The sequence below is a fragment of the Botrytis porri genome (genome assembly GCF_014898465.1).
Source record: "Botrytis porri strain MUCL 3234 chromosome Unknown BPOR_013, whole genome shotgun sequence".
Lineage (NCBI taxonomy): Eukaryota > Fungi > Ascomycota > Leotiomycetes > Helotiales > Sclerotiniaceae > Botrytis > Botrytis porri.
The window spans coordinates 481799-500674 of NW_024066087.1; the positions used below are offsets into that span (position 1 = coordinate 481799).

Sequence of the window (18876 nt, forward strand, 5' to 3'; positions counted from 1 at the left end):
AGACTACATCCACCAGATGTAGCCGCGGACATCAACGAAATATTGACAATCTCATCAGGACGAGACCTTGCTCGTTCTCTTGATTTTCCCCAGAGAGTTTCCGGCAAACGAAGAGAAGCCTCTTATTCAGAACACCAGAAAAGTATCAGACACTTCCACATCAATGTGAAGATTGGGTGCGCTGAAATCTTGAAATTCTCAGAGAAACCGATACCAGTAAAATTTTACCTTCCATTGCGATGCTCCATATGCAATAATGAATTGCATCCAAAGGAAATGATGATCTAACCTCCCAAAATATGCGACCTACCGTCCATACATATGCAACCATCCAAACTCCTTTTGACCCTACCCCATCTTATCCCATCCAAGATCCTACCCAATTTCCATATTGTCCCATCTATGCCAACAAGCCCACAACCCCATAAGCCACCCAACTAATCGCCAAGAACACTTGGTTCGCTCTAATCTCATTCGTCAACCCAATTGCATCGTTGAAATTTCCGGTACCTGGAATTGGCATTTTTGCTTTTCCCTTCCAGAAATCTCCTACATATTCTCTTGTGACAAGTAAAACTGCGAGATTGACTGCCGAGAGGGCAAAGATCGTGCTGCTGCTGTAGCGAGAGAGAAGAAAGGGCGTGGCGGTTAGAAAGCTTAGGAGGAGCTAACAGGAAAAGTTAGTTGTTGTTAAATCAGGGCTACATGGGTGTCAGAGGAGAGATGAAGACTTACAGCTCCAACACTAGCAGCTTGTGTGGTACGCGTTCTGAATAATTGCTCCTCGGCGATATTTGAGTATTTTGCAGCTTTTACAGCTTTGTCTTCGTATGAGAGGAGCTTTGGAATAGCAATTGAGGAAAGGTAGAGATTGTATCCTGTAAATGCAATTTGACCAGTGCCAATGAGACCGAGTATTGCGGCGAGGAAACCCATTGCGTTTATGAGTTGTTTTTCTATTTTTGATGGAATTGAGGCTTCAAGTATTGGCAGACAATTGAGATTATCAAGAGAAGAAGAAGAAGAAGAAGAAGAAGAAGAAGAAGAGATTTATTCGTTATGAGTTGAGGAACTTGAGGTCCAATTGAGAATACATGAATACGAACATGCCCAGTTTAAACTAAGGTAACCTTAAGTGATGTCATGTTTTGACACGGGATCAGACACTTTCTTAATCCACTCTCATGATGACATGAATTTTGAATGGAAGTACTGACTCGTTGCTCACCTCGTCGTCGACAGCTTTTGTTTTATATCTTCAAAACAAAATGGTCCATTTACTCAGAATGATTGATATTGCGATGACCGATTTGTAATTCTGCGAAATATTGTACTGTTTGACCCAACTGCAGTCACAATCAGCCCCGCATCGATACTTGGATTTGACCTCAGCATTGCCCAGTCAAGAGCTTGACAATCCCAAGTAATTTTGAAATATGAAGTTTTACCGATTATTTGCTACATATTGATAGTTTAAGATTCTATACTCAAGTTGAGATTTAGAAATTCTACACAGTGCCCATCATATTTGACCTCTTATTTCTCTCGTTCTCCTCATTGTGATATATCGTGTTTCTAGGTTCATTAAGCTCGGGATTGTGGCTATATTCATCAATCAAATCTGCAAGGTCTTTCAAGTTTCAAGACCGTTCAGATCTTGTCTAGGAATGAGAAGTAAGGTATTGAAGATTGAAAGACTTGCAAGTTCCGAAAAGGGAAGGATTAAAACACTAGTGGTGAGTTTAGAATGTGACTTCTGAAATACAAAGAGAGATGGGCATTATAATGATAATAATAGATCACTTTTGTGGCATTCAATCTTAAAATACAGCATTTTCATATCTTAACAAGAATGTATTGTATTAAGGACCCCCAGCATCTGCTGTATCAAGAGAGTGTACAGTCCGCATTTAAGGATATCTACAAATGCCTTAAAATCGATAACACCGATGCTGATTTGTTGGCGGAAGAACTTGAAATGTTTGTGGGAATGGGTGGGTTATGGGACAAATCTCAATGAAAGTGGCTAATGAAATCTTAGTACACTCGCACCGAAAGCAAAGAGGTTACGTCGACAATTTCTCTAACTGTCCATTGAATTTCAGTGACGAATCCGTCACCCAACCCATCGAAGGTGCTCAAACTCCATCGTCGAGATTCTATCCATCCGCATCTCTTACCGTTCATCCTTCATCATCAATTCCACTGTGTCCCAAAACTTTCACTCCATTCCCAAAACTGCCGCCCGAATTGCGGGCAAAGATTTGGCGTTCATGTGCTCCTGAACGTGGGCGTGTCATAGAGCTGAACATGTCTGAAGATTCAATCTTTCCTACAAAACACCCTGCGCAGGCTGTGTTTCATGTGAATCGAGAAAGTAGAAGAGAACTCCTATCTGTCATGGGATACGAAACTTTGATGCTGAAGAATAGTCGGCACTTGAGGATTGAAGCATGGAGTAGGGATGCCGTTATCAATTTTACACATGAGATTCTTTTTCTCAACCCGCCAATCACCGAATTTACTGGGCGTCGCTACTCCGACCTCGAAGGCAATATACCAAAAATGTTGTTAGCGCTCAAACAAGCAATGAAGCCAGACCAATTAGAAAGAATTAAAACACTGGCGATATCCGTCAAGAAAATTCGGGAGTTTGAGGTAAAAGCGGCTTATCGTCTACCTGCATTTCGAGGATTGGAAACTCTCATTTTGGTTTTGGAAAAGGAAAATGGGGATGGGAAGAAGAAAATAGTTTTCTCGAAAATAAACGGACGTACAAGTTTGTATGATGTACCTTTGTGGAAAATGTCATCTGTTCTACTACAAGTTGCCAAGAACACTTTTCGTCTTACTCAAACAGGGAGTTACACAAGTTGGAACCCGCCAGAGTTGGTAATGTGTCTTAAACACACTCGAGATTGGAATCAAGAAAGATTTGTGCCGGAATTCACCTGGAAGAAGGTTCCGCTGAAAGAAGATCCGTGGAGACATCATCACTGAGCTCTACGAGTTTTTGACTTGATGTTTTCCATGGAGGAGCAATGAATTAAAATTCAGGATGAAGAGACCTTTATATGTATCTCGGATCAGAGAAATTCCAGCCAGGCAAAGGAAATATCTCTGCATGGACTATATATTTCGAGAAGTATATCGAAGCTACATGCATTTGAATAGCGTATTGAAGGGTAATCAGAGGAGAAAGAGTGGAATAATAGTTCGTATCGAAGTCTAACAATTGTCGATAGAAATACATAGCGTAAATCAGTCAATACAAAAGTTCGACAGCCATTGAAGATTACTTCAGAAAGAGAAGACTTGGCATCTATTCAATTCGAGTTATAAAGATTAGTTCCAGCCCTCACACATCACCTAAAGTTATCTTCATGTGGACATTCGCCTATGTACCCTTCAAACCAACCGACCAAGATGCGCAGCATATGTAAGCTACACATCAATAATATTCCTCTGACGAAGAATAAACATTTTATCACATTTGAGCACCCCCGTACAACCACCGAATTCATACCACAATATTACATAATGCTACATCAATAAGGAGAGACATGGAGATCAGCAACAAAAGTAACCCTCGGGAAATTCCCACCCCACCCCAGGACTGCGGGATAAATTGCCATGGCCTGTGTGGTATGTCTTACCCTGAAACTGTAGAGTAGATGGGCTTTTTGAAGAAGAAGAAAAGGAATTCTTGAAAAAAATCAGAAATCGTGGTATATCATTCGTTAGTATTACACATATCATCAAATCCGACTAAACAAGTCCCAGTTCTTGCATAGTCAACCCCCTAACTCCCCCTCCCCTTTCAAAAACGAAAATATACTCTCTTCGAATACCACTTTGAAATTATTTCCACATAAATCATCAATTACACTACGAAACAAATCCAATTCTGTTTTCACTTATAGAACATGATTACCTCTTACAACCTATTATTAACATCCCATCTATTCAGCATTGCCAGTCAGCAAATGCAGTTTCAAAATATTTCTCCTCTGCTTACTTGGTGGGTTACATACATACACATATACACATGGCGTCTAGAAAAATCGATGTAAATACTAATAGTAATAGCGAAGTGAAGCAAGAAAACCAACCCATAGCTAGACATTTTTGCCTGGGCATGGAATAGGAATAGTAATGCATAGATTTTGTTACGTGGTTGGATATTTGAAGTGATTGAATGGGGAAAATTGTGCTTCTGGATGTGGTGGATATTTTTGGTCTTTGCTTAGCATTGCATCGCAGCTCATGTCAATCTTACAGCACTGAAATCATGGCGTTGGGGGTTCGAAAGTCGGATAGGGCTTTGAGTTATTTTAAAATCCAGATACGGCTGCTCAAGCGTAGGATGTCGATGTTGTGGTGGCTTCTCTAAATACCCACCTGGAAATCCTCGATATCGATGCTCTAGTCATCGTTGCCCTTGAATATGTAATACTCAGCCTAGCATGAACTGGAGTATGTCGGTATCTCTTTAATTACCAGATGAACCGTACAAGAAGTCAGCTGAATGAGCAAACTATTTTGCATTTACCACCTTCATCAGCTATTACCGATCGTGCATACTTCTTCTATAGATTATCGCTTAGTAGAAACTCTCCCCCTTCTCAATTCATTTCAAGCGCGTCAATCCAGTCCAGTCCACTCCAATCACTTCATAGATATAGAATTAAAGAAGTAAAGACCTCATTCATATCAGTAGATGGCACTGTGTGATGATCTACTCGTATATTTCCCCTTCTACTAATTAATTATGCTATAATTATCCCCCAGTGAAGATAGATTTATATGTCATAAAGATACTAAAAAGGACAATTCGCATCCAAATCACAAGCCAGCATTCAAACTTGTGTTTATATTCACAATTTATGTAGGTAATCCAAATACATTCCGAATCCCTATCCAAACGTTTGCCATTAGACCATCCTAGTCCAAAAAGTGATCTCAATCTCGATCAAATATCCCAACCAGACTCCAGTATCTCCGTCACGGTCAATCCATCATTCGGGAAGGGTAAAAACGCAAAAACAAATCCATAATCCCTTCTCAAGGAAATCATTAGAGATCAAGTATATACATACATAGCCTCTAATTAAAATCACTCATCTACTTACTTGCACCCCCACTAGCATAGCAAGCAACATCTCAATAGCACATTCAATGATTCGAAAAAAATCCTCCTGCATTCACTTGATATCTTATGATTGACATCTCGTAGAAATATGAATTACACTCGCAGACCGTTCGTTCTTCTGCCTTGCTAAGACTCCTTTCAACAGATTTTGGGTTTCCATTCGTCAATTTGATACAGGGTGTTTGCTATCTATGATATGATATATTCTCCTCATCGTTGACATCCTCTCCACATTCTTCAAGATTCTTAGAAAGAAGAATACCGTCGGAGAGTAATAAAGGAACTACATATCTCTCCAATTTATATATAAACAGTCTGATGGACCCAATACCCCTCAATATTCAAGTCAATAAAAAAAACAGATTGAAGGTAAAACCATACTCTCTTCCATCTTCCATCACAGCCATTCGATCCAAAGCCCAGATAAAATCCATCCTCCTCAATGCCATCTAAAGTCATGTAATTAACAAGCACTTATACCTCATCACTATCCAATCTCCATTCCAAGCTCTGCCAGCTTAAACACCATCTTAAAACAAAACACCATGCTTGTAACCAATAAATTCACCACCGAAAAGTTCTTCTCTTCCAAATTCCTCAAAAAACATCAAAAGATAGATAGAGATGACATCTCAGCACTCGTTCACAAGTTCAAAATCTCCCAATAAATAAATATCAGACATGATTTGAAGAATTCTTTCTCATTCCCATCCTATCCCATCCCCATTCACGCACCCGTACCCCCGAAGTCTCCTTCCCCAGATTTCGGCAATCGTGTACCGCTTTTCACTACCCCGTCTCGTCACACAACTACCGAGCCATTAAGCAAACAGACAAGGGTACCGGTACCGCCATACCTACATGTTCCCCGCGTGATCTTCCTCTTACTTCTTCGCATCAAACAGTGCCGCATTCATTGTTTCGTAATTCCTCCAACCCGAATTCTTGGCTCGGGGACTACATGTACGTTAATTTACACATAAATTTCACTCTACTTTACGATTATTGCGTAATGAGGAAGACGATGAAGATGATCAGCTATCTTACATACATATATATACATACAAAACGCAAGGCCATGACGCAAACCCCTTGTTTTTCACTCACGATGCATTTCTTACTAATTATGCCATTCAATCCATCCATCTCTCCTACAACCCAACCCAACCATTTCGCAGAAACTATCGAACAAGCCTCAAGCGCCAAGACGCGGATAGATCTTAAGTTCAGTTCCCCTACCTTAGTTCCGAATGCTTATGCTAGTTATTTGAGTGATTCGTGTACAATCACCAGTTACACAGCATACAAGCAAGCCATCCTACTCCACATTTCCCATCTTAGCAAACCATGACAAACGCATTCATAATATTACATAGCGATACCCCTGGTGAAATCTCCAGATATGCACATATTCCGCGTCAACGACAGCGGTAGCGGCAGCGACACGGAATGACTATCCAGAATACACGCCATCTCACCATCTACCAACTATCACGTAATACCCCTCGCGCAAGGCGTCAAGGGCTCATAAGCCTCTTTCTATCTTTCTATCTTTTCTTGCTGATCACACACGCAAAACCTTACCTATCCATCTATTTCAAGCCTGGCGATGTCGACTTCGATACATTCGTGTATGTCCGAGAGATACTAGTACTATTGGTGGAAATCTCAGGAGATGAAGATTCACAAGGGTAAGAATTACATTACGTAAAATATAGGAGTTCCGAACGAACCTCAACTCTCAAGTATCATGTGGAGAGACACGGAGATTTTCGCGGATGATGGAAAATGGATGATGAAAACTATGTAATATGTAATATTTCTCATCTAAATATGGACGGTCCAGGACGGACAGCGTAGATTAGATTAGATTAGCTATGCCGACAGAAAGGTCCAGTGATGATATACAAACCAAAATAAGAATCAAACTCAAACTCAAACTCACCAAACACATCTTGGCCAATTCATCCCGACGATGCAAAGTCAATGTACATCGCCTTGTAATTCTTCCAGCCCGGCTGGCTGAACCATGACCAACCCCTTACGTTTTCCAGCCGAGAATATTCAAAATCAACGGCATAATTTGCGGAAGATGATATGGATCGGACATATCAGCATATCACTATATCAGAAATAGCAGCTGAGTTCGAGTTCTACGTGAGTCGTCAATCTTCAGTCCGTAAGCTGGATTTCGAGGCGTTGTTTATTGATAGATAGATAGATAGATAAGCGAGTACATATATTGCGCTCATCTTCATATTTTTCTTCTCATCAGCTTCATCAACTGCTCTCATCACATCCTCACACTACCATCTTCGAGCTTGAATGAACAATTTACTTTACTCCGGCATCATCAAACAAACAAACAAACAAACACTTCTCTGCCTTCAACGCATTTACACACATCATCGTCGAGATGCAACTCATTAATATCATTATTCTCTCTCTTGGCCTTAGTGCCTCCGCCATTCCAGGTTCGTTCCATCCATTCTCTCCTTGGGAATTTGCATCTAACTAATAAATCTAGTTCCTGGCGATGACCATTCCGTCTCACACAATGGCGGAAAAAAAGGTGGCAAGAACGATAATTACGGTAATTATGATAACTATGGGGATCATGGTAGCAATGGAAATCACGGCCATGACCATGACTATGATAATAACGGAGATCATGGCAAGAATGGAGGTAAAAAAGATTATGGCGGAGTATCTCACTCATACAGAGATGAGAAGCATGACGATTATGGATGGAATAAGGGTTATGGTGGAGAATATAACAATGGCGACAAGAACGGCAATTACGGTAATTCTCATGGATATGGTGGAGTTTCCAACTCATATGGAGATAATAAGAACGACAATCATGGATATGGTGGAGGATATGGAGAAGGCTCTATTCACAGAAGAGGCGGCAGAGAAGACAAGCATGATAATGACGGCAAACATGGCAAGGGCAACAAACATTATGATGACAAGCATGGTGGTGGAAAGCATGACGATGATAAACATGACGATTATAAGCACGGTAGAGGAAAACGTGACAACGACAAACACGACAACGACAAACACGACAACGACAAACACGACAATGATAAGCACAACGGTGGAAAACATGATAACGACAAGCACGACAGCGACAAGCACAAGCACAACAACGACAAGCACGGTGGTGGAAAACATGATGATAACAAGCACGGTAGTGGAAAGCGTTCTGAGGACAAAAGCGAAAACGATAAGTATGACAACGACAAGCACGACGACGGTAGCCATGACGATAAGCATGATGGGGGAAAGCATAACGATGATAGCCATGACGACAAGTATAATGATGATAGCCATGACGACAAGCATGACGACAAGCACGATGACAAGCACAATGACAAACATGACAACAAGCACGACAACGACAACGACAACAACAACAACTACGGATGGAACAAAGGCTCCAGCGAATATTCCTCCTGGTAAAATTTCCACACCCCAGCACACCCAAATCACGCATACCACCCTTCCGCCTCGCCTCGCCTCGCCCAACCAACAAAAAGGTATAAACATACACAGACAGACATATGAGAGAGAGAGAGAGAGAGAGAGAGAGAGAGAAGGTGCAACTGCAGTATTGACCTACCCACAAAAAGAGATGGATGATCCCCTGTCCCCTGAATATTTGAACAATTTGTTTTTCTGTTTCCACAATTGCCATATACGATCCTTTTTACCTTTCCTTACCTTTCATGTCCAATCCCTCTCAGTTCACTTCATCTCAGTTCACTTCATCTCACTTTCCTCCCCTCGAGCTAGGAACGATATCCTTACATCCACACTGTCCTTATCATACATACATACCTAGTCTCTAGTTTTGGAAGCATGCATACAAACAAACAAAATAAGAATTCGCTTTTCTTGAAATTGTGGAAGAATATTTACATGCGAAATAATGCAACATCTTTTGTGAAGACCGTGAGTGATTATATGAATAGTGATTACAAAAAAAGTGAAAAGCCATTCTTCATTCAAGATGAAAAAGAGTTTGATCAGAAACAAAAAGGGGCATTAAATAAGAACTTGCTTTTCCTAAGACTTTATGATCTGAACAGAATGCATACATACGAAACAATATATTTGTGAAAACTGTGAGATCTAGCATAGTAATGTACGAAAAGTGAAAAATCCTTTGGGGTTCAAGATGAAAAGGGGTTCGACTCAGAACGCAAAGGAGTATTGACATGAGTAGGAAAATATTCTCCGTCTCTATGAGTTATCCCCTAAGATAACATTGTCTTGATTCAAAGTCTCTGCCATAGTTTAAGCGAGGGGATAGGGATAGATATACTGGATATCTGGGAGAGTTTGTAACGCCGTTTGAAGTAAAATAATAGAAATTAATGTGATGAAAGATATGCAAGAGTAATAAAAATATGTTCCGTATCAATCTGCACTAGCAGGAAGACGCTATGCATGAGGCACCCAATATAAAAAATTCCAAGACGTTGTAAAAACATTACTTTTAATTTCGTCTAATCATGAATTTTCGATTGTAAACTTCTCATCCAGGTATACATCTAGGTATCATATCATCTCTAAACCCCCTCTAAGTCTCATAATTCATTTTTCTATCCCCAATCACCGCCCACATCTCCTCCACAATATCCTTCTGTCCACTCGGCGCTCCTCTAATTGCCATATATTTCCTCCCATCAACCTCACAATTCCATTCCCCAGGATTACCACCAACCATAATGCCTCCCGCCTCAACTAAAATACACCACCCAGCCGCAACATCCCAAGCCCAACAACCTCCCTCCCAAAAAACATCTTGTTGTCCACTAGCCACATGTACCAAATTTAAAGCTGCACTCCCCAACCCCCTCAGTGAATGTACCATTGCGCCTCCATCTTCTTTTGCGGCTGATAATTTTCTAAAGACGTCGCATTTGAGGTCGAAATTATGTCCTGAGCGATCTGAACCCCATTCTGCGGTTACGAGACAGGTACTCAAATCTTTTAATGGTTCTGGCTCTTTTTTGAGCGGTAGACTGAATTTCTCTCCATCTTTACGAGTTACGAATGAGCCGTGCCCTTTGATTCCTGTGAAGAGGTCGCCAGTGAAGGGATTATATACAACTCCTACACTGGGAACTTTGTCGACGACGAAGCCAAGAGAGATGCAGAATGCGGGGTATGCATGGACAAAGTTTGTTGTGCCATCAATGGGATCGCAGATGAAGGTTGGGGCGGAAGTGAGTTTAGTTTCTCCTTTGACGAAGGTTTCTTCTCCAATAAAAGAATAGGCTGGGTAGGCGGCGGTAAGGCGGGTGGAGACCATTGCTTCGACTGCTTTATCGGTTTCGGTTACAAGGTCGGCAGCTGTAAAGGGGAAGGTTAGAGACAATGATGTACAAGCAATTGATAAGTGATGAAAGGGGTATAGTTGTTGTTCATTTACTGTTCATCTTGGTTCCAGAGCTCAAGTATGAAGGCGTTGCGGACATAATCATACGACCTGCTTCATGAGCAATGTCGATCAAGAGATCGTGGATTTCTTGAAGGTTGACTGCGGCCATCTTGGTGTTTTGTTAGGAGTTAAAAGAGTAAGTTGAAATAAATAGCATTCAAAAGGAGACGCTTCTTGGATGTAATGTAAGGGGTTTAGAGCTGGACAAATGAGCTCCAAAGTGGGGTCAGAGGGGTTGCTCGGAAGCTATCTTATCAGCACGTGGAAGCTCTTGGAGCAGGAACTGGTGGGATTAAGTCAAGGAAGATTCCATATTCTCTTTGACGGCAATCCTCGTAGTACAAAGACAAGAGACAGGTTCGGCTGAAGATGTCAGTGGTTTCCACTGACTTAGATGTGATGATACAGCACTGTAGCCCGTTTAAGACAGGAGGGCTGAATATGTGTTTGCCAACGAAGGTTCAAAACAGGTATATGTCCATTAGTCCATGAGGTCTTTCGTTCATCTAGAACGGACCCAACAATACCTAATCTAAAAATGCCAGGATTATACACAGCTTCAGTAAAGTCGAAGCACCCAAGAAAGATTTCCGGCTCTCTGGTCTCTGGTCTCTAGTTTTAGATCTTCATTGCTCAATAGTGTAGAACAAATTGTGCGCAGATTTTCAAGTAGGTTGTGCATTCGCAAAGTTTTCTCGTTCCGTATAAGTACAGCCTGCCCTGGAGTATCGCAAAACCCATTCACCCATTGTACCGTATCGCCATTCAAAAATCATAACCTCCATTCCATCCGTCACCATCTTACATGTTCTCTCTAAACATTGACCTTCTCTCCGAATGATTATCATCTTGCGCCTTATGCTTTTTTGTGTCCATTGGTCTTGGACTAACACCTCTCAATTCGGATGGGTCGTCGAATGGATTGTTCGCTGATGGTATTCCCATCTCCTCGTCGTAACGTCTATCGAGCCCAGCTTTCGATCCACCAACATATGGCTCCGGTTCGCGACTTAAGCTTCTGCCACGAGGAGGACTTGAGAATCCAGGTCCCGTACCCGACGTTCCCGCAACTCCCGAATGACCACCATGTAAACCGAGCTCTTGTTCCTCAAAATATCCTCCCGGTCCATATGCATCAGCTTCTGTTCCAACTCGAGCATCCCAAGCATCATCAGGATCTAGCGGACCGAAACCTCGATTTGCTGCACGACCGCGTACGTTGCTGCTTAAGGGTTCCTCATAGGCTCCTCCGGCCGATCGATTATTGCGATTTTTTATACCATTAACTTTATCCTTAACCCATCCGACCACTCCACCTTGTCCTGACCCCGATGCTCCATATCGATCCGATCCACCTTTAAAAGGATTGTAAGATGATAAGGACGGTTGTGGTAAACCTAATCGTCGTGCGCGCAAATGTGTGTAAACAATCCACGCAACCCCTCCGATGACAGCGACGATCAGAACTATGAGGAAAAAGGCACCTACACCCGAAAAGTGTGCCATTATTGAAGGATTGAAGGATTGAGCATATAACGAAGGATTATTGTTGGTGGGTGATTGAGATGACTTTTATTGAATTATGATGGAAGGGCAGAATAGGTAGGTACCGGTAGATAGGTAGGCAGGTAGGCAAGTCGGTAATCAGGCCAACAAACACTTGGTGAGGCAGTATTTCGTCAGTGCCAAAATGATAAGGTCGAGAAACACCCAATCTTTTTTGATCAAAACAAGCTTTCCAACAAGGAAGAAGCCTGTGAGTACAAAACTTAAGTGTAACAACAAGATACCTTTTTAATGTTTGAACCTGAGTTTGAGGTGAAGAGCATATTGTGGTTGATTTAATATGATTGTTGTAGATGATGTGAGGTTGTAGGTAGTTATAGTTATTAGACTTTGGAAATCACAAGCATAATAACTCTCATCAACGTTTGGGGGGCACAGTGACAGCTGAAGTGTGACATCCATCTAGGCTTATGTTTTATGTTGGGTCACGTGATTGGATGATTGATGGTCAATGTGCGAAGTATTGTGAAGTATATTTGGAGTGTTTATCTCGTACCTGGTTAGGTAAGCAGAGTGGAGTGGATCTGGTGGATAATAGATGAAGGGTGTGAAGACTGAAGAGCGAAGGAAAGAGAAAAGACATAAAAGAGAAAATCACTCTTTTCTTTGTCAGATCAGCCGAATTTTACCCCGCCAGAGGAATTAATTTGGCTACCAAATAGCAGTCAATGCATCCATCATCCATCATCCATCATCCATCATCCACCATCCACCATCCACCATTCATCAACTACTGAACATAGTGTCTGTGCTGGCTGAGGGGAGGGGAAAAGAAGGCGATAATATTAATTTATAATTCTCGATCGGTATGAGCTGATAAAGAAGGCAGGTACCATGTGATAGATATATATAATACAGTACAGTAAGGAGCTATCATCAATTATACGCAAGCTCACTTCATCGCTCTAGTCAACACCTCCGACATCAATAGTCAAACATGCCTATGCCCACTAGGTAGGTATCATCCCTAGTAAACAGACGAGGCAGACGAAGCAGACGAAGCAGACGAAGCAGACGAAGCAGACGAAGCAGACGAAGCAGACGAGTTAGACTCCTACTTCTTATATTAACTCGGCCATATCCAACTATGCCTTGGCTACAATCAGTAAGGAATCCCGATGCTACATTACAATACTTACGAGCCCTTGATACCTCGATCGACTTTCTGCCGAAGCTCTTTGCTGCTTGTATTGAATGTTCATTATTCCATGATTATTCCTTTGTTAGAAATATCATACCACTTTCTCACACATTGCAGCCGAAACTTTTCGTATTCTTATAATCTCATAATCTCATAATCTCATTATCTCAAAGATCAGATAAGACGGATCGACACATACGCAGTGGGAAAAAGTACGGATCCCTTGTAAACTTTTCGTCGGCATAATGTGATATTTGATGCATTGCTGCAGATGATTTCCAAGCTTTTCCAGGGATTCAATTTTTTGCTTGTAACCTTTGCCGCATATCAATCAATCAAATTGTGAGATTAACATCAGATAAATAAAAAAAGAAAATAGGCGTTAAAAGTTTAGAAAGGTGGAAAAGGCTCTCGTTATCATTATCATCATCTACGAGGCTCTACTTCGTACATAACCGGTTATCGTAGATTGATTCTGTCACATTGAAGAAAGGTCCATCATTTTCCTATTTCTATCGATTTATCAATCTTCTCCAAAATCCCGGGGAACACACATCAAGGTTTCACGAATCACCATTACCGCCGGTTCCGCAAGGAATAACTTTTCCCTATCAAAATTACCCGTCATCGAGTACCCAGTCGACCCAGTCCTCTTACCACTATCCCACTCATCAAACTAATTCCCGCCAACTAAGCTTCCTTCCTAGCTTCAGATTCTTCGCGAAAAAGGGCTCCCCCCTCCATATATGTCTCAGTGGGGCCTGACAACGTGCAATAATGCCTCCTAGCTGCATATGACATTCCGCCTACCTCACGTTTCCGCAACAGGCGGCAGAAGTAGAGGATCGGGTGACTCCTCTGACTGTAATATAGAAGGCTCGGGTACCCCCCTTGGTTTTCTTCAGCCCTCTCAGTCAAATCTTACTGGTAGGCAACTACTGCCAGTTGAATTACTCCATTCAAACCATCAGAACTTGAATCACTATCGCTATCATTCAACGAGGCACAACAAGGACGACGACGACGACGACGACAACGACGAAGAGGAAGAACTTTATCCTGAATCTACCTCTAACCTTCTCAGACGGCATATACGAGATTCCGCAGAGACAGAAGACGATGCCCCGCGGCACAACCCGGCAGATGAGAATATAAACCTGCTGAACATCTTTCAAAAAATACATAAACTCATGTCCAAAACACCCCTCTTATTACGTTCCGCGCCCGGATTCGGCACAGGATCATATGGAGCAGCTCCTGTGGGCGCATCGTCAGAGAACAGCGAGGAGGAAGAAGAGATTCACACAAGAAGAGAGAAGAGGAAGAAGAGTTCATCGGCCCTCCGAAATTTAAGGAATTCTAGCAGCGCTGCAACATTCGGATCAACCAAATCAAACTCGCGCCCCTCCTCATCTGCGAACGGTGGTTCAACCTCGCGAACCAGAAATCGTACAGGAAGCAACACTCAAAATGACGGGTCAGAAGAAACGGAGCTTGTGGCTTCTCCAATTAAAATTCGGCATGCAGATTCGGATTCTATTTCAACAGAGGAAGATACAGAGGAAGCGCTGCTAGATGGTGACGAAGATGGTGAGGAATATTCGATCGATGATGAAGATCCACCAGACAATTCTCCCTACGCCCAAGTCCGCGCTTCGGTATCTGCCATCGATAATACAACTCTGTCAATCAACACCCCTCGGATGTGGGCACTTTCCATGCTTTTTGCTATACTTGGTTCTTCAACAAATCTTTTCTTTTCTTTACGATACCCTAGCGTTTCTATCACACCCGTTATCGCCCTTTTACTTGTACACCCACTTGGTTTAATGTGGGATGGGCTCCTCAAACGACGAGACGATCCTGAAGAAGAATTTGTGGATGGGCATCGAACTGCAACTCTAGAATGTAATGACTCCAGTGGTAAGCCCATTACTGGCTTCCGAAGACTAAGATTATGGTTGGCACAAGGGAAATGGAATGAAAAGGAACACAGCTGCGTCTACATCAGCAGCAATGTTTCTTTCGGTTTTGCATTTGCAACAGATGTCATTGTTGAACAAACACACTTTTACAACCAGAAAGTCAGTATCATGTATCAACTGCTTCTCATTCTTTCCACACAGATATTGGGGTATGCTTTTGCAGGCCTCACTAGACGTTTCTTGGTTCGACCTGGTGGTATGTTATGGCCCGGAACTTTAATGTCTGCAGCCATGTTCACAACATTACATAAGGAGGAGAACACAATAGCTAATGGTTGGAAAATCACTCGATGGAAGTTCTTTTTCGTCGTTTGGTTCGGTTCCTTCATGTTTTACTTCTTACCTGGTTTGTTGATGCCAGCATTGAGTTATTTCAGTGTCATTACTTGGTTTGCACCAAAAAATGTCATCGTTGCGAATCTGTTTGGTGTGGCTTCGGGACTTGGCCTCTTCCCTGTAACATTCGATTGGGCTCAGATTGCATATATTGGGTCACCACTACTAACTCCATTTTGGGCTGCAATGAATGTTGTTGGGGGTCTCGTCATTGTGATGTGGATTCTTGCGCCAATTGCCTACTACAAGAATATCTTCTTCTCCTCTTACATGCCAATTCTATCCTCTTCTGTTTTCGACAATACTGGAAAAATATACGATGTGAGCAAAATCTTGACACCGGATTTTCTCTTTAACAAGGAAGCATACGAGAACTATAGTCGTGTGTTCTTACCCATAACTTATGTTCTCAGCTACGGTCTTCAGTTCGCTGCTCTTGCCTCGCTCTTAACACACACAACATGTTGGCATGGTCGAGATATTTGGAAGCAATGGAAAAGATCCTTAAAGGAGGTTGAAGGAGAAACGAAACCTGCCTATGATCCTGTACCTGCATCGAATGGAAATGGGCATAGAAGAGGAGCCTCGGCGAATAGCCACAGGCTAAATCTTGAAAGAACTCCATCATATATGAATGATATTATTAGCCAGGAAGATGTGCACAATAGGCTTATGAGAAGGTACAAAGATGCACCAATGACTTGGTATCTGATTACATTTGTATCTATGCTTGCGGTTGGGATTTTTGTCGTCGAATAGTAAGTACTCGCATATTTTTGTGTCAAATATATTGTATTAACCCGTGTGGTAGTTATCCCGTGCATCTACCGTGGTACGGCTTACTCCTCGCATTAGGGATCTGCACCGTTCTTTTTATTCCAATCGGAATCGTCATGGCCATTACGAATCAACATAGCAGTATTTATCTCATTTGCCAATTGGTCTGTGGTGCAGTCTTCCCCGGCCGTCCCGTTGCAAATATGGTATTCGTCACTTATGGATATATCTCCTCTTCTCAAGGAATAAAGTTCTCATCAGATTTGAAACTTGGGCATTACATGAAGATTCCACCCCGTATCCTTTTTTCCGTTCAGATGGCAGCCACAATTATTTCTTCCATGACGCAAATTGGCGTTCTGAATTGGATGTTTACCAATGTTCCAGGTATCTGTACTCCTCAGGCTATCAACGGTTTCGTTTGTCCCCTTGCCCGTGTACATTTCAACGGAAGTATTCTTTGGGGAGTTGTAGGACCGGGTCAATTTTTCGGTCCTAACGCTACTTACCGGGCCCTCGTTTGGTGTTTTCCCATTGGTGCTATTACGCCTATCATTCTTTGGCTTTACTGCCGCAACAAAAAGAATAGCATAGTAAGGAAGATTAATCTTCCCGTCTTGTTCGGTTCTCTATCATGGATTCCTCCAGCGACAGGACTCAACTTTTCAGTTTGGGCGTTGGTATGCTATCTTTTCAATTACGTCATCAAGAGGAGACATTCGGCTTGGTGGGCCAAGTACACCATGACATTAAGTGCGGCTTTAGATTCCGGACTTGCGTTTGGATTAGTAGTGGTGTTTTTCGGATTCATCTATCCCGGATGGATGGATAACTTTAAGTGGTGGGGAACAGAAATATATAAAAAGGGGTGTGATTGGCAAGCTTGTCCATATAAAACAGTACCAGAAGGTACGCATTTTGGACCGGATACTTGGTAGAAGGGTTACGGAAGAGGGAGGGGGTAATATAGAGGGGTGATACATGCATGGTAGACGGTTGGGGATAGGGGGTTGCATACGCATATCGTGTAGAGAGGAAGAACGGTACAAAGATAAAGGAGGTGGGTTCTGGTTCTTGTTTACGAGTCGACGATGATAATCGATGGTTTTGTACTGCATTTGAAGGCGTTCTTTTGTGCTGGGGCGTTGTATATGATTCGCGAACTCGGGAAGAGCTTTTTCTTCTTTGCACTTTCGCTAGATTTGGTATATGGATGAGTGGGGATTGGGATTGTAAGGGATGGATTGATAAATGGAAGGGAAGAAATGGGATGGGAATTAAAAAGGGGTTTGGGAACTTTATACCTATATACATATGCGTTATCTGATTAGATGAATTTGGAGATTTTAAATTGTTATTGTTATAGAGGTTTATTTGAAAGCGAGGGGGGAGTGTGAATTTTAAATTTGTTTGAACGTTTCGAGTTGTTTGGATAGGTGTCTCAAAATATTCGAAATGATGAGTTTAGTTCAAACATTGAACCATTCTTGCAAGTATTAACTTGCATTACTTTTCCGAGTTGGAAATAAGTTTGAGATGTTGAATTACTTATGTTTAAATTGTTTGAATATCTCATGTTTTCTAAATCTCAAGTTTTTTTTTGGGGGGGGGGGGGGGGGGGGGTTTGGAATATCTGATGTTCTTTAGATATTTTGAGTTGAGTGAATATCTCACTTGAATTATTTAAATATCTTGAATTATTTGAAAACTTGAGTTATGAGATATCTTATATTGTTTGGATTGAATATTCTAGATTGTTTGAATATTTTAAATTGTTTGAATATTCGAAATTGTTTGAATATTATAAATTGTTTGAATATTCTAGATTGTTTGAATATTCTGAACTGTTTGAATATCTCAACATATTCAAAATGACAAGTTCATTTGAAAATATTAAACTATTCCAAATATTAAACTTTTTCACAAATAGTGACTTAAGACTATCTAGATACTTTTATAGTTTGAAAGACTTTCGTTTCGAACTTTTAGGCTTTCAGAGAAGGAATTGAATGAAATGGAATGGAGTTGAAAGAATTGAATTGAAGGAATGGGATGGCTTTAAATGCGACTTAGTTATTTATAGGTAGATTGTGTAGATTGTTAGAACGAAATTTAGTGAGGGATAGTAGTTGAGGAGATTTGTGTATACGATGGATGGGATGGATGGGATGCTGAATTGTTGGCGAGTTGGTGAAGTGATGGTTAATTGATTGTTTGGGTATAGTCGTAAAATGAATGAATGAAGGAATGTCCTTTTTTTGAATCTTGAATCTTGAATCTTTATAGAGGGGATCTGGTTCTGGTTGGGGGATTTGGATAGGAGGAGATTTGAATGGGGGGAGAGATGGATGGGGGACGGAGGAAAGGGGGGGATAAAGGGACTGAGGGATGTGAATATGTTAGTTATCCCCTAGACTGCCAACTCATGGCGCCCGGGTGGTCCGTATAATATACTCTATATGAA

General features: G+C 41.6%; 6 protein-coding genes across 6 annotated transcripts; 3 read left to right on the forward strand and 3 right to left on the reverse strand.

Annotated features, from left to right (window-relative positions):
* Window positions 1–400: 400 nt before the first annotated feature.
* EAF01_009070 (uncharacterized protein) lies at window positions 401–936 on the reverse strand (the record flags this gene model as incomplete). The annotated part of the gene is made up of 2 exons (XM_038917326.1): window positions 401–667; window positions 736–936. 2 exons carry the CDS (start codon window positions 934–936, stop codon window positions 401–403), a joined length of 468 nt encoding a protein of 155 aa, XP_038766931.1.
* Window positions 937–1852: 916 nt separating this feature from the next.
* On the forward strand, window positions 1853–3000 carry EAF01_009071 (uncharacterized protein; the record flags this gene model as incomplete). Its single annotated transcript, XM_038917327.1, has 2 exons — window positions 1853–1994; window positions 2042–3000. The coding sequence occupies 2 exons, from the start codon at window positions 1853–1855 to the stop codon at window positions 2998–3000; spliced, it is 1101 nt and encodes a 366-aa protein (XP_038766932.1).
* Window positions 3001–7373: 4373 nt separating this feature from the next.
* Window positions 7374–8669, forward strand: EAF01_009072 (uncharacterized protein). Its single transcript, XM_038917328.1, has 2 exons — window positions 7374–7626; window positions 7680–8669. The coding sequence occupies exons 1-2, from the start codon at window positions 7569–7571 to the stop codon at window positions 8618–8620; spliced, it is 999 nt and encodes a 332-aa protein (XP_038766933.1). The 5' UTR covers window positions 7374–7568; the 3' UTR covers window positions 8621–8669.
* A 1074-nt stretch (window positions 8670–9743) lies between these two features.
* Window positions 9744–10716, reverse strand: EAF01_009073 (uncharacterized protein; the record flags this gene model as incomplete). Its single annotated transcript, XM_038917329.1, has 2 exons — window positions 9744–10519; window positions 10599–10716. 2 exons carry the CDS (start codon window positions 10714–10716, stop codon window positions 9744–9746), a joined length of 894 nt encoding a protein of 297 aa, XP_038766934.1.
* A 692-nt stretch (window positions 10717–11408) lies between these two features.
* On the reverse strand, window positions 11409–12113 carry EAF01_009074 (uncharacterized protein; the record flags this gene model as incomplete). Its single annotated transcript, XM_038917330.1, has 1 exon — window positions 11409–12113. One exon carries the CDS (start codon window positions 12111–12113, stop codon window positions 11409–11411), a length of 705 nt encoding a protein of 234 aa, XP_038766935.1.
* Window positions 12114–14108: 1995 nt separating this feature from the next.
* Window positions 14109–17350, forward strand: EAF01_009075 (uncharacterized protein; the record flags this gene model as incomplete). The annotated part of the gene is made up of 2 exons (XM_038917331.1): window positions 14109–16393; window positions 16447–17350. 2 exons carry the CDS (start codon window positions 14109–14111, stop codon window positions 17348–17350), a joined length of 3189 nt encoding a protein of 1062 aa, XP_038766936.1.
* Window positions 17351–18876: the final 1526 nt, after the last annotated feature.